The 26,275-nt window shown below is 48.0% G+C and overlaps 1 protein-coding gene across 1 annotated transcript in view; it reads right to left on the bottom strand.

Annotated features, from left to right (window-relative positions):
- Nucleotides 1-26,275, bottom strand: part of LOC127004353 (uncharacterized) — a 115,982-nt gene that overhangs the window by 2,229 nt on the left and 87,478 nt on the right. Inside the window, exons 3-6 of the mRNA XM_050871938.1 lie at nucleotides 2,750-2,949; nucleotides 2,416-2,638; nucleotides 1,217-1,460; nucleotides 112-332 (exon numbers count right to left, since the gene is read on the bottom strand). Of these exons, the coding sequence (XP_050727895.1) occupies nucleotides 112-332; nucleotides 1,217-1,460; nucleotides 2,416-2,638; nucleotides 2,750-2,949 (888 nt within the window). The remainder of the gene's footprint in view (nucleotides 1-111; nucleotides 333-1,216; nucleotides 1,461-2,415; nucleotides 2,639-2,749; nucleotides 2,950-26,275) is intronic.

A 26,275-nucleotide genomic window follows, 5' to 3' on the forward strand; every position in this document is an offset into this window, starting at 1 on the left:
TCAGTGTAAATAATAGCATTCTAAATTAGGTTAAAATTCAACTTTAAACTTTTTTTATAGCAGTCATCTAAAATAATCATTACTATGATAAAGAATAGATGTATTACTTACTTTGCTATGTTGAGTAGATGCCATGATTTGGCTTTGTAGAGTGGCAACAGTGTGATTGTGGTCACGAGTCTGTGCCTCCAGACGCTGCTTAAGAGCTGCCTTTTGCCGGTTGCTGGCAGCAAGTTCGCCCACCAGGTCGGCCACTAGTTGTGCCATCTTATTTGCAGCTGCTCTGTCAGACCATCCCCGCAACAGCCCTTCCGCTTCCTCCACAGTCTCACCTACAAACACATTAAGCAATCAGTTTTATGTCAGCATATGTTCATAAAGCCCTTCAATGCTTTTGGGTCTTTTCCGTTTGGCGTACAGCGCTAAAAGTAATTTTAATATAGATTTTTCTATGTATTTTTGTCCGTAGAATCAGAATATCACATTATTTTTTTGGAGAAATTAACAGTTTTTGAGTTATTTGCCTTTAAAGTTATTTTCTTCCTATCTATTACTGAAGGAATTCAAACTTTAAAAAGTCGTAATATTCAGTATTATATACAATTTATGGATCTTTTCCGTTTGCAAACCTTCAGCAGTCATGGAAACGCTTTGAAAATCCAATTCAAGGACTTTTTTTTTACTCTTGAAAATATGGGATAATGTTTACAAGCGAAGCCTCTGGTGCTGAAATAAGTCACATATACATGAGGGGGTATTTTGAGTAAGCTGCCTGGCAGCGTAAAGGAAAATAACTTAAAACTGTTCGTTTCTCCATAAAGGACAAAAATACATAAGAAAATCTATATTAAAATTAATTTTAGCGCTGTACGCCAAACGGAAAAGATCCATGCTTTTGTATTTATTTAGGTTTTGGGTAAAACTGCAGGTCTAGTCCTTCTTCCTAGTCATTAATATCTATATTGCACTGTATAATACTCTTATTGAGCTTCACATCAGCGAAAGTTTCAGAGCGCACTTGCCATTAGTAAACCCACAGTACCTACGTCATTGAAATCAGCAGAGTTGCAATAAAAAGTATCTTTCCAGGAACACTGTCAAACCAACTAACTAATGAGTGATTAACTTGAGGCCAGTTTAGAAGCAATGATCCTTTAGAAACTATTGAAATAAGGTTAATATACAGTTCCCAAAAATTAAGTAGGAAATGGCTTACTGTGATTGGCTAAAGATCCCACAGAATCTGTGTCTGAATCAGTTGTGGAGAGCTCCAGCTCTGGGTGCCGTCCACTGGTGTCTGGACTGCAAAGCTTCCTCGGGATGTGGTGAAGATGGTGAGGGTGAGGGTGGTTGGTTTGGGTGAGTTTGCTGACGACGGAGTGTTGAGTGGAGGACTGGGAGCATGGCAGTGGAGTGGGGGAGCTCTCACGTTTGATACACTCTTCAACTGTTCTCCCAACCTGTTGGGATACATTTAAAGTCATGAAGCTATAAACTACAGGCAAAGGATGTTTCATTTTCAAAATTACTCCTACCCAAGTCTACTCGAGAGGAATGGTATATAATTACCCCTAAAGTTGAATTCAACAAGGAAGATGGTTCATTAGTGTTGAAGTCAAACGAGGGTATGGTTCATGGTTATTAAGATATTTATAGTTATCATAATTATCATAACGGAGAATAGGCAGTTGATTGTTTTCTTACTTTCAGCTAAATGGGAGGAGGGTCAGTTCATGGTGGTTCTTGATTCAGAAGGAAGGATGATCAGTATGAAAAATAAAGTGTCTTTCATTCTCCACATAGTCATGAAAGGAAACTTAGTAATTGTGATCACCAAATGTATGGCATAACAATTCCAAGTCAGGAGGCTCAACCATCTTCCTTATTTTTAGTGTGTATATAAGTATTTAGTCATTATGTAATTACTGAAACTGAACAGTATAACTGGTGGCTTACCTTAAAATAAACATATTAAGAAATAAATAAAGCTAGGTGGTGCAATACATAGGTCGTGTCACTGAAGACATGAGGGTTGACAAAGCCCTCTTTATGATTTGCTAATAAACAGTATTGCTTCATGACCAGTGACTCAAAAATTTCCAGCAGAAAGCATGTCTCTACAGCACAACCGTTTCAAGTGTAACTTTTATGTCCAAATACATCTACACTGATCGTTGTCATTAAACTCCCATCACTTAGGGACATCAACGTGCTGCGTAACTAAACGTCAATGAAAAATCTTTCATATTTATAATAATGAATAATGACATCTTCAAATCTGGTTTAATCCACTTCTTCACTGTACACTTGTTGTATTGATACAGTCTACTGACGGTAATTTCTCCATGACATCTAAACCAATGTGTTTGTATGTAAGTTAATGTCATGAGTACACACACCACGCGTGGGACTCACCGCATAGTGTGGGAGCTTGGCAGGGTGCGAGACGTCGTGGCAGTGGTCTGAGTGCGGCAGTGAGTTGCGGATCGTTTTGTCCCTGACCTTGGGAGGCGCGAGAGCCACATTGGGCTGGTAGTGACGCTCGAACTTTTGGGAGTCAGACAGCGGCACCACACGTCCGGGATCGGCCAGGATGGGCGGGCCCTGGCTGAGGTACGCTGGCAAAGGTGCTGGCACGCTGTGGAGGCAATCATTATTTGCAGTGGCTGCAAACATAATAAATATTATGACGATAAGTAAATGTTTGAATTCCTTTGTCTTTCTCGCAAGTTACGTAGGAGGAATTTACCTGTCCCTGACGAAGCCCGGGGGTGGCGGGGGCAGCGCTTTGCCGTCCCGGGTGACCAACGGGGCCGCAGTCCATGGGGGCACCATGGGCGGGCACCGCCACATGTAGGACACCATGCCAGGGTCGTAGGTGGTGTAGGGGGTCGGCGCCTCCTCCGCTCGAACCTTTTTGGGTAGATCATCCTTTGCCTCGACGCGGTCCTGCAAAGCAACACGGAATCAATATACAATCACCATAAATATTATGCAAAGTTTAGCTTACCCTACACCAACCAACGATCTTTCCTTTAGGACGGTAACCAACAGGAGTGCAGAGGTCATCCTCAGACTCTATTTAGCGTTAGTTAGGCCACACTTAGATTATGCTGTCCAGTTTTAGTGCCCACACTACAGAATGGACATCAACTTGATAGAATCAGTTCAGAGGAGGATGACCAAGATGATTCAGGGGCTGAGGAACCTCCCATATCAAAATAGGCTGAAACATTTAAACTTACATTCACAAGAAAGACGAAGAGTGCGGGGAGATCTGATAGAAGTATTCAAATGGGTCAAGGGTTACAACAAAGGCGATATAAGTAAAGTACCGAGAATTAGCCAGCATGATAGAACTCGCAGTAATGGATTTAAATAGGTGCACCTAACAACCAAATGTGGGGTACAAACTTGGCGGAGGGACTGTTTTTTGGGCGCCATTAAAGGTAATGGGCTAAAGAGTAGCTTAGCTGGATATTTTGTTTTTATTTATTAATGATCCACGAGACATCCTAGAGTTAAATCAAAGTATGTGCTTATCTTTGTATTCATTCATACACACACTGGTAATATTTCTGTGGAGTCTGATTCACTTATTAGAGTAAAATTATATTGTGATAGTCACAAATTCGTGTCACTAGTAAAAGTGAAACAGGTAATTTAAGTTTTGCCACCATGAAATATACACAAATAGATAAATATGAAAGCTCACGAAGTCACAATAAGTGACATCACCTGCTTTGCGCAGTAAAAGTATGCTATTGTTATGCCGGACGTGTTACTTGGGTTCCGTGTCGCCGTCAGGAGACTCCGTGGGAGGGAGATATGTAAACACTTTGCACAGTTTCTGTAGTTTAATGTTCTTCCTTAGTAGTACACTTCACTCTGACTCTTCACTTACCACTAGCTTACTATCACTGGGACTGGGCCTCTCTCGCCCTCTTCTCCTATATATATCCAGAACAGTACAGTCTAGAATATTACAGTATATTTCAGATCATACAAGAACATGTAGCAAAAATATATGCGAGTTGGCAACACTTCCCGCCTGGCGCCTGGCCGCGGACGGCTTGCCTTGCTCCCCGCCCCTCTGCTCGTTTCTCCGGGAGCCTTCTAGAGGCCTATGGTCGCCGGGGGAAGCTTCCGGCACAACACTATCCCCCCCTCTTAATTGTGATCGTCCCGATCACACACTTAACTATATACAAACATAAGAGAATTAATCAAAAACATAATAATCGTCGTATCGCTGTGGACGCCTGCGTTGTCTCTGTCTTCTGTTGAATCTGTTCGTTGCCTCCTGCGCGTCTGTCTCCTGGTGCGCCTCGTCGTCGTCCGCTTCTTGGGGTGTCCCTGGAACATCTGCCGAAGCCGGGAGGTTATCTCCCTCGGCTGAAAGGGCCAGGAGGCCTACGTCGTCGTCGACCTCCTCTCGGTCCTGGACGTCCCTTGCGTTTTCGTCGGCTGCTGGGTGTCTGTAGTTGTTCCAGGTGTAGTTTCCCGGACCGTGGTACCTCCATAGGCGGTTGACGTGGACAACTTTCGGCTTGGTCTTTTCCGTTCTCCGGATTCGGTAAGTCACGTCGGAGAGGCGTTCTAGCACAGTGTAAGGGCCTTCCCAGGGGCTTCTTCTTAGCGGCACCTTCATATTCCTTCTTCCTCTTATAGCATTCGTTCTCCTTGTGCCCAACCTTCTCGCAGTACCAGCACGTTCCTTGGAACCTGTCTGTGTCGCTGACAGCGCCCTTTCGTGCCCTAAAGCCAGAAGTCGAGTCGTCCCTGAAGCTTGACAAGCTAGACCTAACAAAGGACTCAAACTCCATGGCACGTGCCAGAGCTTCCTGCATTGATGTTGGCTTAGCTTGCTTCACTTGTATCTTCAGCTGAGGGCTGTCCAGGGCATCGATGAATTGATCACGTAGCAAAACCGTCAGCAGGTCAGGGGTGGCACCTGGGTACGCCTTGTGCGCCATGCTCTCAAGGTCCTGAGCGAGTTCCTGAAGAGACTCGCCGCGCCTCCTGTTGCGGGTTCTGAACCTAACCCTGAAGAGCTCGTTCTGGTGCTTGGTCCCATATCGTTGCTCCAGCGCCTGTGCCAGCCCGCTGTAGCTGCCCTTTGTCGCATTGTCGAGCTGAGCAAGGACCTCCAGCGCCGCCCCTTTCAGGCTAGTGGCCAGCTGTACCGCGCACTCTTGGTCATCCCATCCGTTCCGAGCTGCCAACAGCTCAAACTGAGCGCGGTAAGCCTCCCAGGAGACCTTGCCATCAAACTCCTGAGGCTTCTTTTTAACAGGCGAACCCAGCAGACCCATGGGGCTGGCGGAACTTCTTGCGGGGATAAACTCAGGCGAAACAGGGCTCAAACTACCCCGGACTTGCGTAGGAGAAGCATCTTGGGTACAACTAGCCCCTGCAGGCACTGGCTGTCCGTTTCCAGCCAAGCAGTCTTCAAGGGCCTTCACTCTGTCACTTACTTCTAGTATTTCTTTGTGTGTCGTCTCCCGTACCACCTCCATCTCTTGTTGAAGATTTGTGTGTTCTTTCTCCACTTCTATCAGGCGTTGTCCCAAGTTCGTGATCACATCAGTCATTTCTCTTCGCACTGACTCACTTCCATCTTGTACTGCTTTTAGCTGTAGCTGTAATCCTGTGAAGCGATCTTCTAGCTGTTCTTTGAGTTCTTGGAGTGTTCTTTCTTGTTGTTGCTGTGCTCTTTCTTGTTGTTCTTTGAGTTCTTGGAGTGTTCCTTCTTGTTGTTGCTGTGCTCTTTCTTGTTGTTCTTTGAGTTCTTGATGTGCTTTTTCTTGTTGTTCCTTGAGTTCTTGGAGTGTTCCTTCTTGTTGTTGCTGTGCTCTTTCTTGTTGTTCTTTGAGTTCTTGGTGTGCTTTTTCTTGTTGTTGCTGTGCTTTTTCTTGTTGTTCCTTGAGTTCTTGGAGTGCTCTTTCTTGTTTCTCCCCCTGTAGTCTCAAGGCTTCCAAAAGTTCAGTCAACATGTCGTCCCTCTGGGCAGCTTGGGAACGAGTCTCCATGGCGAAAAAACAAATGCCTACACTCCTGACACCAGTGTTATGCCGGACGTGTTACTTGGGTTCCGTGTCGCCGTCAGGAGACTCCGTGGGAGGGAGATATGTAAACACTTTGCACAGTTTCTGTAGTTTAATGTTCTTCCTTAGTAGTACACTTCACTCTGACTCTTCACTTACCACTAGCTTACTATCACTGGGACTGGGCCTCTCTCGCCCTCTTCTCCTATATATATCCAGAACAGTACAGTCTAGAATATTACAGTATATTTCAGATCATACAAGAACATGTAGCAAAAATATATGCGAGTTGGCAACACTTCCCGCCTGGCGCCTGGCCGCGGACGGCTTGCCTTGCTCCCCGCCCCTCTGCTCGTTTCTCCGGGAGCCTTCTAGAGGCCTATGGTCGCCGGGGGAAGCTTCCGGCACAACACTATTTTAGGTATCTGATACCCGCAATATGGCAGGCTGCTGCTGCCTCGGCCACAGATTATTGCCAGATTGTCATACTCAGCCGCTTATATTTCCCGACTTCCTGCCCCAAAACTGTCTTCTGGGTTCCAAAAACGAAACTAATTTATAGTTATCGTTAAAAAAGTAAGATCCTGATGTTTCTTGGCAATAGTTAGGCGTCAGAAACCGTTAAATACTATGCTCTAAGTACGACAATCTGGCAACGGTGGCTATACGTATTTTCATATTATTGTTCTGTTGTTTATTGAATGTTGTGTTCAAGAAAAATAATACTCATAATTTTAGTTAGTTTTTGGTTAAAAGGATTCTTTACGTAATACAAGTATAACATTACCTTCTTTTACTTAGGAAACGTCCTGAATCCTGGTTCGGCTATGGTATTGTTAGGTGCGCTTATTAGAAAAGTATAGATTTAGGAGAGATATAGGCAAGCATTGGTTTAGTAATAGGGTGGTGGGGGAATGGAATAGACTCAGCAATCACATAGTTAGTGCAGGGACGATAGCTTGTTTTAAAAGTAGATTGGATAGCTACATGGACGAGGATGACAGGTGGCAGTGAGGTGTGGGTGCAGTAAGGAGACAGGGTACTGGAGCGTACGCCCGTACCGAAGGTAAACGAGGATCAAGCCTCTACCTGTAATCCCTGATACTACATCTCACCCATCGTGAGTAGTGGGGGGGATTCTGGAGCTGCCCTGTGTAGGCCACCCGGCATCTTGCAGTTTCCCTATGTTCTTATGTTTTTATATATGGCTACGCAAACATCCCGTTAACTCTATTTACATGGGGTAAAATACCATTACAACTGTAGCACATTTCTGGCCATTACACGTTAACGGGAGTTTATTACTGGTAAGCTGGAATCCCTCCCTACAGCAGCGAGTCAGTAAACAAATGCCGAGACGAATGAACGCCGTCACGGCACGACTTCTGTTCGGAGGCGATTATTCCCCTATGTATATATTTACCTCGGGACGTACCCTACACCATCAGAAGCAGAAAAGCATGCAGATTTAGGATCTTTGCTTATAAAAGTGATGCGACGAAAACCAGCTGAGTACTAAGGAGTTGAAGGGAAATAAGTGCAAGAAAATGTGTACTCCCTACTTCATTTAACTCTGATTTTCGTATGTGTATTTTTACATTATTGTTACAATTTTATGCTAGTGTGATGCAGAATTTTCTCAGGAAGATGATGGTGGTCTCAGTTTTTCTTAAAAATGAATGTTGGGGTCAGGAAACAGGGTGGGAGTGAGGTGTGTGAAGTCGGTTTTAGATGAACTGGGTACACCCACGGCCCCAGGCCGGCTTCACTTAGCACAGTACAGGGAGATGGGGACGAGCAGTCTAGTATGTAAGTCTGTGGCACGAGATCACCTTCCACACGCAAAGGTGGTGTGATGCAAGACATGGGCCTCATCACCGCGCGGGGCCAGCTGGCCACCGCACATTCCCCTGACGACTGAAATAACAGGCAGCCAGAAACACTGGTATGAATGCAACCCGTGTCCGGGCCTCGATAACTGGTTATTTTTTTTATTTTTATAAAACTGTGAAAAAAAAGAAACGTCTGATGACTCAATCTGTTTTATTAACGTAGAACTTCATCACCCTCCGAATCAAGCGCTAGGCAGAGCGAGGCATGAAGTGTCCCCCGTTTATCAAGGTGGGGCGCGCCCACAGGCACAGCTAAATGACTCCACCCTTTCAGGGTACACTTTGGTGGAACCAGTTAAGGGGGGAATAAAACGGTCTTTAGGAATCTTGGTCTTACGATAACCTTGGGATGTCTCAACCTTGACAGTGACTTTGATGCTGTCCCTTGGCTCCTCCGAATGAAGCTGGAAAAGATTTCCCCTCCTTAGGAACTCCTGTGACTGATTTCACAACCCTGTGACTGATATCCCAACGTTTGTGTGAATGTGGATGAACGTCTGCGTGCCTTCTCCACTGAATACAACATAATACCACAACAAAACTACCACTCTGAGTAATGCAATTCGTGGGAGGCGGTGACGTTGGCGCTGCCATAACGCCGCCGCTATTGACACCCACGCGAGGGGTGCGCGGCGTTTCCCTCGAGCCAGCTGGCGGGCGAGAATGACGAGACTGTGAGGCGACGCATTGGTATCCGTGACGTCACTCTCCAGCTGCGGACACACCCAGGAAAAGGTCACCCTGGACGTCTGGTTGCCCGTCCCAAGCTCCAGACACACCACACTGCACGCCACACAAATACCATCTATTAGTGTCATTACTGCAATTTTTTTAAGTGTCAGAAACGGCTGTGAAGGCATGTGTGTGTGTGTGTGTGTGTGTGTGTGTGTGTGTGTGTGTGTGAGAGAGAGGGAGAGAGAGAGGGAGGTGGAGGGGGGGGGGGTGAAGCATGGCAGCTGGTATCTCCCGCCACCATAAACGAGTCTCTCTCCTTGGTTACCTGCCCCACCTTAACGCTGATTCCCTTCAGGATATTGTGACGGGATGGAGGATGTTGTTTCACCCCTCTCTGTTACCCTCCATGTCTAGCCTGCCCCCATTACTCTTCCGGCAGAGCTCCGTCTCCCCCCCACCAGCCCCCAGCCCAACCCTTACTCCACGTGTCTCGCAACTGCGTAGATACTGCCACTGTCAGAATCACAAGCCTCGGTGTTAGCAAGATGGTCGGGGATATTATTTTTACTTTCGTGTCTTGTTTCCATTAGAATGTGAGCGTCTAAGTTCTATCTTTTGCTCTTTCGTGGCATAATAAGGAGAGCAGTAGAGGAGGCAGCGCGGCGGCCTTGCAGAGGTCTCAAGCGGCCCCAGCCCTCGTGAGGGAATCGGACGCGGACAGCACCGCCACGCAGGACGGGCTGTCGTCTGCGTCACCCCGTGATGAGCCGGGATTCATGTGAAATAGAAAAAAGGCGAATCTATGTATCAGCCCTCGTGAATAAATGTGAGGGTGGAAACACTTATAGTCTGCATAGGTGAAGGTGGGGGCGGGAGCGGATGCGGGGGCGTGTGGCTGGTGCCGGCCCGCGGAAGGCGCTGCGGGTCATCGGGTACAGCCATGTATACAGCAGCTTTCATGCGACAGCCGCCGCTCAAGTCCCGTCACACACAAGACATAGCCTTCATCCTGCACGCCGCCACATGACTCACGCCGACCTTTTTATGACGTTCTGCGTTGTTTGCTGCTTGAAAATCCAACTACCCGCCCTCCTAACGATTTGTCACGTCTCCATGTCTTACATAACGAAATCTGGGTGGTGGCGAGGCCGCGGCGGCGTTCAGACACCACCAGCAGCAGCCCAGACAACCACCCACCCGTCGGTCAGTGTCGTAGGTTGAAAACCGAGGCTTGAGATGGTGACAACAGTGGCGGCGGCAGGCACACCTGACCTCTGCCCTGCCGCTGCTAGTGTATAGCTGATAAAGAGGTGAGCACGGGCGGCGGGCGCTTGCTATCTATCACCTTTAATGTGACACATTTACAGGGCTGTCATTCCTCATCCCTCCCGGTGCTGCCGTCGGAACAATTATAATATGATGAATCCGTCCCAGGGGTCGGATGTTTTTTGTTGCAGACAACTTTCTTCATGTCACGAATTTATTACTGCTACTACAGCTCCGTGCAGTCCTGCTCTCTCTCTCTCTCTCTCTCTCTCTCTCTCTCTCTCTCTCTCTCTCTCTCTCTCTCTCTCTCTCTCTCTCTATATATCACTATATATATATATATATATATATATATATATATATATATATATATATATATATATATATATATATATATAATATATATATATATATATATATATATATACACACACACACACATCCTGTATGTGTGTGTGTGTGTGTGTGTGTGTGTGCACGCATCATAATGTTGCATGATGATACTGAAGAGCGCTACTTAATAACTGATGACTGAATACCTAACTGACGAACAACGGAGACGAGATATCGGTTTCTTAAAAAAAAATAAAAAAAATAAAAATAAACATCTGTTCTCGCATCAGGGAAAAACATGACATGAAATTCACACTTGACGAGTCCAGAAAAAAAGGGGGCATTAAACCTAGGAATACACACACACACACACACACACACACACACACACACACACACACACCTTGTACCAGTCAGCGGTCAAGGAGAGATATCCAGACATCCAAATCCGGGTTCGGTCTTTTTCTCTTTCTCTATTGAGCTGCGTCGCTCGCTTCGAACACATGTATTTGTTGCCTCAAAATTGAATCGGGTCGCCATAACAGAAACGACAGCAACCCGATAAGCTTCACCGGACATTCTAGCTCAACACAAACAACCTTCAGGCGGATAGCTCAGAGGCAAAGTAAAGTTAATCAATGCCATGTCAACTTAAGAACATAAGAACATATGGAAACTGCAAGAGACCGGGTGGCCAACACAGGTCAGCTCCAGAATCCCCCCCACTACTCACGGTGGGTGAGGTGTAGTTACAGGGGTTACAGGTAGTGGCTTGATCCTCGTTATACCGGCGGTACTAGGCACGCATCCAGTACCCCGTCACCTTACTGCACCCACACCTCACTGCCACCTGTCATCCTCGTCCATGTAGCTATCCAGTCTACTCTTAAAACAAGCTATCGTCCCTGCACTAACTATGTGATTGCTGAGTCTATTCCATTCCCCCACCACCCTATTACTAAATCAATGCTTGCCGAATTCACATGCGGGTGTCAACAAAATATATACCTACGTGAAAAGAGAGGAAAAAACTATCTCTTTGTTTTCCCTTCAGGACTATTACGTGCATCTTTTATGGAGCGTCAAAGAGATTGAATAAACAGCGTCCTCTTTTATCCCTTCCTTGAACGCACTCAGAGAAAATCATGGAGAAAAAGAACAACAACGAGGAGGAGGAGGAGGAGGCACAACCCCCACCACCATACCACAACGCCCTCCCCTACCCCAGACATAGATACGCCGCCGCCGCCCCACACCATCACACCAAGCCCGCTGGCAGCCCTCCCTCCCTGGCACCATTAAATAGGCTATAAGCACTAAAATAGCCCCCGGGGATGCCAAAACAGCACCAACGAAAAAACATCGATGTTCAATATATTTGGGGAGCTGACAAGTAGTAGGGACGATACGAGAAGTGTGTGTGTGTGTGTGTGTGTGTGTGTGTGTGTGTGTGTGTCCTTGCCTCACGTGGCTGGCTGAACGACACACACACACACACACACACACACACACAGCCTTCCCCAAACATGAGCTCCTTGACCGAGCCTTGCGTATAGAAGAGGGAGGGGAGAAGGGAGGAGGAGGGGAGTAGAGAAACCCGTAATACCATTAGGAGAGGGGAGGAGAAGGGGGAGAGAAGGGAGAGGGTGAACGGATGGGGGTGTGGAGGGGAGGAAGAGGAAGGGGAAGAGGAAGAGGGACAGAGAGGGGTCTTGAGCCACACCTCCCCGGAGCTCTTCTCTATAACCTTCCCCGACCACATCCCCCAACGCCCTTCACCCCCCTCCTCCTCCCCTTCTAACCAGCTTACCACCACCTCCACCACCATCAGGAGTGAAGCCAGACCACGCCCGTCCACCTCAAACCTCGCCAGTTCGTCCACCTTGTCCTTACATAATGACATAACTTCCTCACCTCCACCACCCTCCACCTTCACCCTTCTCTTTCCCTTCCCATTCCTCAGGTCCTTCCAGCACTCGTTACTATACTTTTGTGTCTTTTCCTATGATGAATAATTATAGCTATTAATTACCTACCTATTTACCTTCTCATCTATACATCTCTTCTATCTTCCTAGTCATCCTTTATATTATTAAGTCTCCAGCCTTTGGAAGCGTGTGCAACTCATCTTTTCGTAGCTACCTATTTACCTTATTTTCCATCTATCTATCCATTTATCCATCTACTTATCTACCTGCGCCTAAGCCTTATTTATATTTCCCTCGTTCCGGACGTTAACTGGTCTGGCAGAGAGTTCGGGGAAGACTGGGAGTGTGTGGCGGCGGGACAAAAAGACCCAAAGACGGGCTTTCAGGGAGAGTGAGGGAGAGGCGGCGGTGTCGTAACTTAATGTGAGAGGGGAAGGCTGGGAGAGCAGCGAGCAGGGAAGAGGAGAATGAGAGGAAGGAGAGAGGGGGAGAGAGACACTTAGTGACACACACATACACACACACACACTACCATCGCCACCACAACACTCGAAAGGGCACGCACGCACTCGCTGATCACACACTCAACCACCACTCCAAACGCACGCAGCAAAACACTCACTCTGCACCTCACAGACAAATCAAAACAAACTCACTCACTCACTCACAACGCACAAACTCATCCACTCACTCTCCACCTCACAGACACAAATCAAAACAAACTCACTCACTCACCCCAAACACACTCATCCACTCACTCTCCACCTCACAGACACAAACCAAAACAAACTCACTCACTCACTCACCACGCAAACTCATCCACTCACTTTCCACCTCACTGACACAAACCAAAACACACTCACTCATTGATCCCCCACAAACTCATCCACTCACTCTCCACCTCACAGACACAAACCAAACAAACTCACTCACACACAAACTCATCCACTCATTCACTCTCCACCTCACAGACAAACCAAAACAAACTCACTAACTCACTCACCCCACACACTCATCCACTCACTCTCCACCTCACAGACACAAGCCAAAACACACACACTCACTCACCCATTCACTCACATCAGCTGGCAACTCTACTTAGTCAGTTAGTTAATTGGCCAAAGAGAGAACACAAAAGACTTCACAACAGCACAAAAGCGAATTCAAAACAAGGGCACACTTAACAACAACACGACGTGAAATACAGACCCGGTAAAAAAACATCACGATATAACCTTGTCAAATCAGGTGTTATTCAAATACGCGGCATGACACACCGAGCGCAATATTGATCATGGAAAGCAAACATATACCCCCAGTGAATAATGCTCTCACAACACGCTCCTCTTCCTTCCCCTCCTCCTCGCCAAGCCACTCCTCATTCAGCTCTCACGACATTCGCACGCTTCGGGCTGGCTGGCATTCCTGAGGGTAAGTATGTAGCACTGCTATCATATCTGGCCCCACTTGAGACGTCTCGGAGCAGTAGTCAGCCACGAGAGCATAGCCACTGTGTCGCCGCCGCCGCCCCCTCCCACCTTCGCAACAACAACTGATTTCTCTCTCTCTCTCTCTCTCTCTCTCTCTCTCTCTCTCTCTCTCTCTCTTATTTAAACATATTTCTACAAAAAAGGAGGCTCAAAATTACTTTTTTGGTATAACTATTTTAAGAGCCTGCGTATGGGACAAAATGAATTGTCGTCTGTTGGCACATTCAACACATACAAATACAAAATACGGAAAAGAAAGAAAACATGTAAAAGCAATTTGGAATATTGTCAGTTTGTCACTTTATATTTATACCACTAGCGCACTTGGGTATCCCTCACGCCACCTGTGAGCAGCCAGCTTCACCTGCTGCATGTTCATGTTCTCCACTTGGGGAGTGGCTGCCGTGAACATGTTCCACAGGCGTGTGGTCCTGGCTGTATATGTGCGCTGGTGCTGTCTGGAGTGTGATCGAGGCACCTCCACAAGCTGGTCACTGGCGAGTGCAGTCCGGGTGAGCCTCTGGGCAGCGCGTGGAGGGAGCCTCAAGCTGCTGAGGTGGGGAACCCCCTGCACCTGGGCTTTGTGGCACACCACCAGTGCTGAGACATCACGGCGGTGCTCCAGCGACGTCACAGTGGCAGACGACTCCTCCAGGTGCTCGCTGGCCTCCACCAGACGCAGTGCTCGTCGCTGCACTGCGTCGAGCCTCTGCATGTGGGTGGCAGCACTCGACATCCAGCACAGGGCACCGTACTCCAGATACGGTCGTATCTGTGCCTTGAAGAGAGTGAGGATGCCCCGTGGGTCGAGGGATCCCGCCACTCTTCGCAGGGCAGAGACTCGCAGGGAGGCCTGGCGGGCAACAGCTCGGACGTGGTGGTCTGTCATGATTTCATTATTCAGGGAGTGGCCCGTGGAAAATTACCGCGGAAGTGACCGCCATTTTGACTGAGAGAGCGGGAGTAGTCACAGATCAGGCGGGAAAACAGGTAGGCGGGAGCTGCGAGCTTTTCAAATCATATTCGTTATTACTGCCAACGCTGAGCTATGTGTGGGATGCATGACCCACTCTGACCAAGTGCATGTGTTAGGTTATTAATAAATAATAAATCCATAGCCGTTAGGGCGTTTAGTGTGTTGCACAGAAAACGAGATGTCAGTATGGCGAGAGCTGCCATCTTGACCGCGGCCGGGGAGCGGGGCATTGTGGGCCCCGCCGCCATCTTCCAAGCCATCTCCCTCCCAGATTTCGCCGCAAGCAAACGTCCCTCACATCCTCCCGCGCCACGTTTCTCATCGTGGTGGTCTTTCCAGCCTTGTAGTATCCGCAAGTCCAGAGTGACTGTGTACTCAGGTCAGGGAAGCCCGTGGGAGGTAAGGAGGGCACGGCGTGTTGCAGAGAGGATTGAAGAAGGACTCCAGGGATCCAGACCACGAGGCAGATCAGGGTGTGGCTCCCCCTTTCTCCCACCTACAGCTAAGTAACCATTTGCTAGGATGTTTTAAGATAGATAGCTAGGTTGCTGTGTGCTTGGTATTAATTAATTATTCTTAATTTCCAGCGAGTTTCTTTGTTGCTTTCAATAAACTTAAGAGAAGGTTTTATCTGGCTTTTGCTTACCTTATGAGAGATGTGACTGGTCAGATATTTAAATAATAATAAGGACTAGAGGGGCTGTGAGTCTGATAACTCAATTTTCAGATAATTTATTTTATATTTTTTATTGCTGAGAATTTACGGGATTTTCGGAAGTCCAGACCTTTCAAGAACCCCACATGGTCGAAGCGCAGGCTCTGGTCCACAGACACTCCCAGGACCTTGATGTGATCCTGGAGGGGCAGACTCTTGCCTCCAAGACGCAGCTGGCCTGAGACTGCTCGAGAGGCGTCTGGGGACCGTGAGATGTCCTTGGCCTGCGTCTTCTCCGGGGCGAGGGTGACCTGCCACTCCTCTCCCCACTGCTCCACCAGGCTGAGCTGCCTGTTGATCTCGACGGCTCGCTGGCTGTCGGGGCGGCAGTAGGAGTCATCGGCGTAGGCTGACACTGCCCATAGCTGCCGGAGGAGATCGTCGATATATATGTTCCACAGGATTGGGCCGAGCACAGAACCCTGTGGAAGTGAGGCGTGCATTGGTGAAGGCCTTGATGACTGCCCGTTGATCACCACCTGAAGGGTCCTCCCCTGGAGGTAATCCTTGAGCAGCATCAGAAAGGCAACCTGGACACCTTTGACACGAAGCTTTTTAATGAGCCCCGCGTGCCAAACCCTGTCAAAGGCTCCAGCAATATCCAGGGCTACCACGAGTGTGTCCAGGTCTTCATCCAATGCGTCTTGCCAATCATTGGAGAGGAGGAGGTCCGCGGTGGACCGGCCAGTCCTGAAGCCAAACTGTCTATCAGAGAGGAGATGGCTCTCACTCAGGTGCTGACAGATGACTGTAGCCACCACACGCTCCAGCACCCTGCCCACCACAGAAAGCAAGGAGATGGGCCTGTAGTTGCTGGGCTCGGACCTCGAATTTTTCTTGTGGACCGGAACCACACGCGCCTCCTTCCATAGTGAAGGCCACTTGCACTCCCTCAGGCAAGACGTGAAGACGGCGGAGAGAGGACCTGAGAGCTCCTTGGCACAATTCTTGAGGAGGCGTGGGCTTATGTCATCCGGGCCAACGGCTTTACCTGCGTCCAGCGCGTTGAGCAGCCGCTCAACCTGCCCTGCCGTCACCGACACAGAGGAGACAACACGGTCGGTTTCCTGGGGCAGCACAAGTGCGGGTCGTCCCGGGTCACCAACCTTCATTTTCTTGGCGAACAGTTCAGCCAGGAGCGAGGCCTTGTCTCCACTGCTTGTGGCCGTGGATCCGTCAGGCCTGGTGAGCGGAGGGACGGCATGGGGTTGGTTAGCCCCCTGCCGCTCCTTAACGAGACTCCACCAGGTTTTGTTGCCAACTCCTGGGCCGCAAAGTTTCCGCTGCTGGTCCTCTCTCTGTCGCCTCTTCGCCCACGCGCAGGTAGCTGTCATCCATTTGCAGGCCTCCCGGTGTTGGACCTTATTTTGGAGTGACGGATGACGCTTGTACCTCTCCCAGGCGGCATGCTTGGCCTCGGCAGCAACCCTGCATCGGAAACCGAACCAAGCGGGGTCACTAGGCCTGGCGAGGTACACCCTGCTGGGGACACATTGTTGCTGGAGGGCAAGGAGCTTGGTGGTGAAAGCCCGTGCCTTGGCCTCGGCGTCCCCCACCAACAGGGTCTCCCAGTCCGTGTCCTCCACGGCGTGTCTCACTGACGGCCAGTCGGCCCTCTCCCAAAGCCAGATGGTGCGCGGGACAGCGTCTTACCTCTCTGTGGTCAGCTCAACCCGAGCCAGTACAGCATAGTGGTCAGAGCTGCCCACTGGCCCCAGCTGCTGGGAGCGGAGGCTGGCCTCGGGGAGGTCCGCTAGCACAGGGTCCAGTAGCTCTCCTCGCTCATGTGTGGGGGAAGGTTACGTGGTTTGCCAGACCCTGCACCGTCAGTAGATTGTCGAAGGCTCCCTCCTCCAGGTGGAAGTTTAAATCTCCCACCACCATCACGTGGGAGCATTGGTGACGCAGGAGCAGGGTGTCGAGCTCCTCCGTCAGGCAATCCAGAGGAGCCCGCCCTTGCCTAGGGGGGCGGTACATGACACAGAGGAGGAGACCACTGTTGTCCGACAGTGCCACCCTGAAAAACAGAGCTTCCGTTTGGTGAGGCAGCGTCACCTAAAGCTCCTGTACATTCAGGCAGTCCTTAAGCAGGCAGCCACGCCTCCGCCTGCTCTGTTCTCCCTGTCCTTCCTCACCCAGTGGGAATAACCCGGGATTTTGCCAAACGTCGGCTCCACCTCCTCAGTGAGCCACGTTTCCGTCACAGCAACAACGTCGGCTCGATGGCGCAGGACAAAATTGTGGGTGAGGTCGCCAACATTTGTGCGCAGTCCCCTGACATTGGCCGACACGACGGTGAGATGCCGGGTGAGGCGCCCATGCCCTCGCCGCCTCGCGTTGGCTAGGCAGAGAGGTGTGGTGGTGAGGCGAGACGTGTTAGTGTCTGCCCTGCCACGAGGGGGCGGGCCAGGTGCGGTGAAGCTCTGGCTGTTGTTGTTGGTGTTGCCAGGTGGGGGCCTGCTGGGTGTCCTGAAAGGGCTGCTGAGGTTGGAGAGTTTGCTGCCTTCCCAAGCCTTCCGTCAGGACTCTCCTGAGCAGCATTTCCTGGCGATGGTCAGCAGCACGGCCGTAGCACGCCTCGGTTGTGTGGTCGGGGCGGAAGCAGTATCCACACCGGCGTCTTTTCCCTCCTCTGATCTCCCTCGGTGACCAGACGTCCTGTGAGTGAGTCAGGTGGGGTGGGGGGGAGGGTCGCGTGCTCGTTGAGGTGAGGTGTGGTCCTGCCTGCTGGGTCCGTTTCTTAAACCACCTCTTTTTGTTGTTGTTACCACTTGTTGTTATAGTTGTTGTTTGTAGTGGTGGTGTTTATATTGCTGTTACTGCTGTTGCTGCCGCTGTTTCTGTTTCTGCTGCTTCCGTCGGTGTTGGTGTTGTTATTGTTGCTATTATTATTGTTGTTGTCTCTCTCTCTCTCTCTCTCTCTCTCTCTCTCTCTCTCTCTCTCTCTCTCTCTCTCTCTCTCTCTCTCTCTCTCTCTCTCTCTCTTGTTAGCGTGAACTCTACCGACCTGGTTTCGGGGCTTTCTTCATATCCTTTTTTTCTAACTTGATTCCTCCCTCCTCCTCTCTCTCTCTCTCTCTCTCTCTCTCTCTCTCTGGTAATCCTCTCCCTTCCTACTCATTATTCTCTCTCCCGCAGACGGCTTGCGTAACCTGCTCTTTAGTTGCCTTCTCTGTATCGGGAGCAGGACAGGGCAGATGGCGGCATCACCACCACCACCAACACCACCTATCTACCTCTCTACCTACTTACTTATTCATCTCTTTCGACATCTTGCTAGTCATCCTTTATATTATTAAGTCTTTCCACCATGTTAGTGTACGTAGGTCATCATTTCCAGGCTACCTTATCTAATTTATTCCTCTATCTATTTATTTATCCATCTATCTATCCATTTATCCACTTATTTATACAACAGCAACAACACAAACTTCGCCTGACAAGAGATAAAATGAGCAAGACAGATGAGTAGAAAACAAACTCCATATTAGGAACGTCTTAAATCTCTCTCTCTCTCTCTCTCTCTCTCTCTCTCTCTCTCTCTCTTGCGTAACCTTATCCTCCTTTTCAATGTTTGCCTTGCAATTAGCCTCGCTTGACCCCCCCCCCCAAAAAAAAAAAAAAAAAAAAAAAAAAAAGAGGAAAGGAAGAAAAGATGAAAGGATCGAAGTAGACCACCAATAACATCACCACCAACACCACCAATAACATCACTAACACCACCACCACCACCACCACCCAGCGCAGCCCAAAAAAGCGACATCCCCACGTGGTTTAACGGCAAGGACTAGGAGGAGGCGGAGGAGGGGTGGGAGGAGAGGGAGCGAGGGTAACAAGGCGGAGTTCAGGAGCGCGCCAGGTATGCTAAAACACAGGTAAGGGCAGACATCTCGGGCCGAGGGATTAATAAAGGAGCGGATGTGGTGGTGGGGGAGTATTAGTAAGTCGGTGTGTGTGTGTGTGTGTGTGTGTGTGTGTGTTACCCGGAGGAAGGAGAAAAGTAAAATTGTAAACATATATGATGAAAAATAAAATAAATGAATAATAATAGTAATAGTAATGATAATAATAGTTAGTTAAGGGAAGATATTTAATTATTCACCATTACAGCCTTTACATTAATTATCTTCCACCTCCTCCTCCTCGTCTTCCTACTCCTCCTCCTGCTTCATCATCACCTCCAACCTTCTCTCTACTTCCCCCCCCCCCCCTACCCTCACGTTCCCTCTCATGAAAGATGCAAGCCAGGAACCGATATCTCCCCTCCCCTATAATTCTCTCTCTCTCTCTCTCTCTCTCTCTCTCTCTCTCTCTCTCTCTCTCTCTCTCTCTCTCTCTCATAAATTCAGAAGCCTGCCCTGTCGAAAGTAACGATCGTGCCATTTACAGAGAATAATAAAGAGAGAGAGAGAGAGAGAGAGAGAGAGAGAGAGAGAGATTCCCTTCCCTTCCCTTTCCTTTACTACCCTTTGCCATGCCATTTCTCTTCCATCATCACTCACTTTCCCTCCTTTCCTCCCTCCACTTGATGGCCTCTTCAGCTCCTCCTCCTCCTCCTCCTCCTCCTCTTCCTCCTCCTCCTTCTCTTCCTCCCTAAACTCACTGTTGTCCCTCCATCATTAGCGAATCCTGCTGCGCATATATTTCTTCTCCCCTTTTCTCTACGACTCTTCTTCCTTCCCTTCCCTTCCTTCTCTTCTACTCTTTCTCCTTCGCTCTAGTTCCCCTTCATTCCCCTACTTCCGTGATTTACTATATGTTCACTCTTCCTCCTCCTCCTCCCTCTTCCTCTTGCCTATCTGCGGAAGGAAGGGAAGGAGGGAGGGAGGGAGAGGAGGGCAGAAGACAGGGAGGCAGAAGCATATGATTATTAATGAGCGGTTTTCTTCACTTTTAATTCTGCATGAACGCCCTATGAAGTCAATCTCTCTCTCTCTCTCTCTCTCTCTCTCTCTCTCTCTCTCTCTCTCTCTCTCTCTCTCTACGACCCTCGCCCGGGCAGTTACCATCCCTCCTGGTCGTCTCGTGTCGCTTCAGGCCACGACTATGGGCGAGCCAACGATTCTGGCGGGCCTCAACGACCTGTATAAGACGCCTGCCCGACCGCCAGGCCTTTCCTTCCCTTCCCTTCCTTCCCATTCCAGTTCCCTCTATCTTCATTCGTATTTACTTCTCTTCCCTTCCCTTCCTTGACCTATCCTTTTCTTTTCTGTTTCCCTTCCTTTATCTTGTGTATTCCCTTCCCTTCTCTGTTCCCTCCATACCCTCCCTTTCCTTTCCATTTCCTCTATCTTCACTCCTATTCCCTTCCCTGGTTCATTTGTTCTCCTCCCCGCTCCAGTTCCCTCTTCCTCTATCTTCATTTATATACCCTTCCCTTCTCTGTTCCCACCGGTATTCTCCCCTCCCATTCCATTTCCTCTATCTTCACTCCTATTCCCTTCCCTGGTTCATTTGTTCTCCTCCCCACTCCAGTTCCCTCTTCCTCTATCTTCACTTATATTCCCTTCCCTTCTCTGTTCCCACCGGTATTCTCCCCTCCCATTCCATTTCCTCTCCCGTCTGCACTCCAATTCCTTCCCTTCTTTGTTTCCTCCGTTCTCTTTTCTTCCCATTTCAGTTCCCCCCTTTTCATTTTCACCCGCATTCCCTTCTCATTCCTTTCCTTTCCTTTCCCTTCTCCACACTTTCTCCCTTCCCTTCCCTTCGCCTCCTCTCATCATTCCTTCTCCCTTCCCTTTCTTTTGTTTATTTTACATTTTCTTTATTCTCCTCTCTTCTTTTCACCTTTCCTTTACATCCCCTTTATTTGTCTTCACTCTACTTCCTTTTCCTTCCCTACTCTTCTACTAGCTTCTCTTCACTGTATTTTCCATTTCCTTCATTTCTTTCTTTCCTATTCTCTTTCCCTCACTACCTTGTTCCTCTTTCAGTCTGTTCATTCTTTCCCAATTTATCTTTCCTTTCCTTATTTTCGCTTAATTTGCTTCCTTGTTTTCCCTTCCTTGTTCTTATCTTTCCTGTCCTTGCCTTTTACCTTCGTTCCTTATCTTTCTGTTTATCTTCAGTCAACTCTCTTCTCCCTGTCCTTTCGTTTCCTGCTTTCAATTCGCTTCGTTTAACTTCAAACACTTTCTACTTTAATTATAACCTTTCCTGCTTTGTTTACTTTTCCAATTCCTATTTTGCTTCCCTTTGCTAATATTTCCGTCTCGTCTCTTGCCTTTCTTCCTCTCCTTCTCCATTCCTTCCTTTCTCACCTCCTTACTTTTACTCTCTTCCTCCTTTCATGTTTTCTTTTTAATTTATTTTCTCTTCTCTACTTTTGTTTTCTTTCCTTTATGTCTCTCCTTTACCCTCCTGAGCCCCATGTCCTTGCTCTCTCTCTCTCTCTCTCTCTCTCTCTCTCTCTCTCTCTCTCTCTCTCTCTCTCTCTCTCTCTCTCTCTCTCTCTCTCATTTTATGCCTTCTTCTACTTTACAATTCTTCTATATTTAATTTTCCTTCCTTATGCTCCATCTCCTCTTCCAGTTCTGTTCCTCCTTTTCTATTTTCCTTTTCCTTCTACTATCTGTTCTTCCTGTCCTCCTCCTCCTCTTCCTCCTTTTCTTCTAATATATCCTCTTCCAGTCTTCCAAGTTCTATTTCTTCTCCTACTATTCTCTCCATCCCTTCAATTTCCTCCTCCTCTTTCATCACATCCATTTCCTCCTCCTCCTCCTCCTCCTCCTCCTCCTTCCTGCTATGTCGGTGACTCCAGTCCTCGTAAAGCTTTGGGTGGTCCTGTTGCCACACACACACACACACACACACACACACACACACACACACACACACACACACACACACACACACACGAGGCACAAACAGCTGTCCCTCACCTCCCCCCTCTCACCTTTCTCCCAACAAACAAATAAGGAAGCACACACACACACACACACACACACACACACACACACACACACACACACTTGGATGAGAGATACTTTAGTTGAGAACCTTGAGTCAATAAACAAACAAAAACATTAAACTTGAAGTAGTTTTATTGTCGACACACACACACACACACACACACACACACACAGAGAGAGAGAGAGAGAGAGAGAGAGAGAGAGAGAGAGAGAGAGAGAGAGAGAGAGAGAGAGAGAGAGAGGATATAGCCAAAACTGAAGTGAGAAGATGGATAGGGTTGGTACACTAATGAGGGAAGAAGGGAAAGAATTGATTACTGAAGAGAAAGAGTGGAAGAAAAGAAAAGATACAGAGAAAGAAAATAATGATATGGAAATAGGAACGGGAGGCGAGTAGAAGAATCATACGAAAGGAGGAGGATGGAAGGCTGAAGAAGGAATGCTGAAGGCGGAGAAGCAATAAGGAAGAAAGTAAAGGAATAATGAGCAGGAAGAAACAAAGAAGGGAAAAAGGAAAAAGGAAGAAAGGTGCGCGAGAAAGGAAGCAATAAAAGGAAAGGTGGGAAAGAATGAACGTAAATGTGAGGAAAACCAGGGAAGGATGCATGAAGTAAAAGATAGAAGGGAAAACAAAAATTAATAAACATATGAGAAAGGAGAAAGTGGAGGAAGAGGAGATGCGACGCAGTGGGAGGGAAGGGAGAGGGAAAAAATGGGAGGAGGAGGAAGGGAGGTAAAACGGGGAGGAGAAGAAGAAAGAGAGGTAAAGGAGGGGAGGAGGAGAAATAAATTACACGAACAAGAAAGAAAATATTATATGAGGGAGAGGTGGAGAGAAATAAGAGATTCTCGGAAATGAGAGAGAGAGAGAGAGAGAGAGAGAGAGAGAGAGAGAGAGAATGGATGAAATATTATAATGTACACGAATTAGGAACGTAAAAGACATAATACGATAGATAAGAGGAAGACAAATGAGAGAGAGAGAGGCAATAAAAAGGACAAAGAGAAAGAGGGGAATGAGGGAGAGGTGGGAATTAGGGGCCGAGATGAAAGGGGAGAGAAGGGGGACGGAAAAAAAATCGAGGAAAGGAAGAAAGAGAGAAGAGGATAAGAGGGAGAGGAGGGTGGAGGAGAGGATAAAGGAAAAAGGATAGACGAGGAGGAAAGAGTTGGGGATAAAAATATGAAAAAGAAGAGGAAAAGGAGGAAAAAAAAGAATAGGTATGGAAGGAAGAAAGAGCAAAGGAGAAAACCATGAAGAGGTGATTGAGAGGATGGAAATGGGAAAAGGAAAGAGACAGTGAAGAAAGGGAAGAGAAAAGGAAGAGGAAGGAAAAAAGGAAAATGGTGTAGGGAGAAAAAGAAAGAATAACGGTGGCGAGGAAGTTGAGAGGAAGGGAGAAACGGGAATAGAGGGGAAAGGAAAATTAGGGCAAAGAAAAGGGAAATGGGGCGTGACGAGGAAAAGGGGAAACACTAAAAGGGAGAGGAGGATAGAGGGACAGAATAGGAAGACGAAGGGGTAGAATGGAGAGAAAGGGAAAGATAGGAGAGGAAGAGAAAAAAAGGGAAAGAAAAAGGAAATGGGGCGTGGCGAGGAAAGGGGAAACACTAAAAGGGAGAGGAGGATAGAGGGACAGAATAGGAAGACGAAGGGGTAGAATGGAGAGGAAGGGGAAGATAGGAAAGGAAGAGAAAAAAAAGGGAGAGGAGGGATAGGGAGGAAAGGGGAAAATAGCAAAGGGAGATAAGAATGGAAGAGGAGAAAATGAAAGGGAGAGAAAAGGGAGCTGATAGGGTAGGTAAGAAAGGGCAAATAGTAAGGGAGAGAAAATAGAAGGCAAAGGGGTGGGGATGAAGAGGGAAGAAGAGAAGGAGGAAAGAGGGGAGATAAGGGTAAGGAAGGGGCGTAACGGGGACCCATCAGTCTGTAGCCCCATTACTTGTCAGACAACAACACCCATCCCCCCCTTCACCTCCTCCCCTCTTAAATGGTTGCCCACCTTGCCAAGACTCCAGGCCCTGCACACTTCTCCTCTTCCTCCTCCTCCTCCTTCTTTTCCTTTTCCTTAAATATTTCCTTTTCATCTTTCACCTTCTCGTCTGTATATAGTTTTTCTTATTTTCCTCTCCTTTTCCTCCTTTTTTCATCGTTTTTTTTCAACTTCTTCCACATCCTCCTCGTCTATATCATTTCTATATATAATTGACTTTTTTTCTATCTTGTTTTGCTCTCCTCTTCCTCCTGTCACAGTTTTTCTTCGTCTTTTGTTCTTCCTTTACCCATTTCTTTCTTGTTTTCTCTCCCTCCTCCTTCCTTCATAGTTTTCTTCCTTTCCATCGCCCACCTCGTTCGCATTATTTATTCTTTTCACTCGTCTTTTTTTTTTATTTCCCTCCTCCTATTACAGCTTTTCTTCCTCTTCATCTTCCATCTCGTTCACGCCATTTCTTTTATTGCTTATGTCTTTCTCATTTCCCCCTTCTCTTCTTCCTCTTCCTCCTCCTTTCATAGTTTTTCTCGCCTTCATCTTTCACCTCCTCCTACACGTTCATAATATTTCTTATTTCTATTTTTCAACCTATTGTCTTTGTCTTTTCCTCTCCTCCTCCTCCTCCTGCTCTTTTCAAGCCATCTCCCAGTAAGTAGATCATTAATCTCTCTCTCTCTCTCTCTCTCTCTCTCTCTCTCTCTCTCTCTCTCTCAACGAGGCCTACACTGATTGACACGAAGGAACAAATGACATAAAACCGACTGAACAGACCTAGCGTGTGTGTGTGTGTGTGTGTGTGTGTGTGTGTGTGTGTGTGTGTGTGTGTGTGTCCTCCTCCTCCTCTCTCTCTACATCTGGTGCCAGGCGGAAGGGGAACGGAAGGAACTGGGAAGGGGAGGAAGAAAGAAGCGGAAGAAAAAAGCATAAAAAAAGGTTTCCACACGTCAGCCATTGTCCTGCCCGAGAAATTGGCACGTGGTGGTTGCCTCCCTTACCTGGGCCGAGGAGGAGGAGGAGGGGGAGGAGGAGGAGGAGGAGGAGGAGGAGAAATGACCAACCTTGCTTCTGCCTAAAAGGTGAAATAAAAGAATAGTTGGAAAAGGTGGGAGAGGAGGAGGAGGAGAAAAAGGAGCAAGAAGAGGAGGAGGAGGAGGAGGAAACTGAAATCAAGGAGAAATTTGGAAGGATAGGTAGCACGCCATCCCCAGCTCTCTCTCTCTCTCTCTCTCTCTCTCTCTCTCTCTCTCTCTCTCTCTCTCTCTCTCAGCAGTGGGAGGCGCCGCAGAGACGAAAAACACCCAGACAGCAGCTTTAAGATCAGGAACACACACACACACACACACACACACACACACAGACGAAGCATGAAGGCGCCAGGCTACTCCCAACCTATGCCGCCGCCGCCGCCTCCTTCACCACCACCACCACCACCTGCACTATCACCATCACCATAATCACCACCAACACGCAGGAAACTTAACTACCATTGCCCTTTTGTCATCACCACCACCACTACCATAAGCATCATCTACACAACTACCATCACCACTACCACTACCATAAGCATCATCTACTCTACTACCATCATCACCACTACCTACCATCACAATCACCACAAACACACATCACCCATATCCCCACCACCACCACCAACACTCCAACAATCACCACCACCACTACCTACCATCACAATCACCACAAACACACATCACCCACATCCCCACCACCACCACCATCACCTAAACAACAGTAAACCGCAGAGACACAGTCACTACCACCATCACCCCCATCACCACCACCACAACCACCAACACTCCAACAATCACCGCCACCACTACCTACCATCACAATCACCACAAACACACATCACTCACATCCTCACAACCACCATCACCTAAACAACAATAAACCTCAGAGACACAATCACTACCACCATCACCACCGCCACCATCGCCACATTAGCCGAGTCATCGCCTCTGTTGCCCCTCCTCGCCGACGTAATTCTCAGTCCTCCCTCTAAAAGGAAAGAACGGGGTGTCGGCCGCCGC

The sequence above is a fragment of the Eriocheir sinensis genome, chromosome 28 (assembly GCF_024679095.1).
Source record: "Eriocheir sinensis breed Jianghai 21 chromosome 28, ASM2467909v1, whole genome shotgun sequence".
Classification (NCBI taxonomy): domain Eukaryota; kingdom Metazoa; phylum Arthropoda; class Malacostraca; order Decapoda; family Varunidae; genus Eriocheir; species Eriocheir sinensis.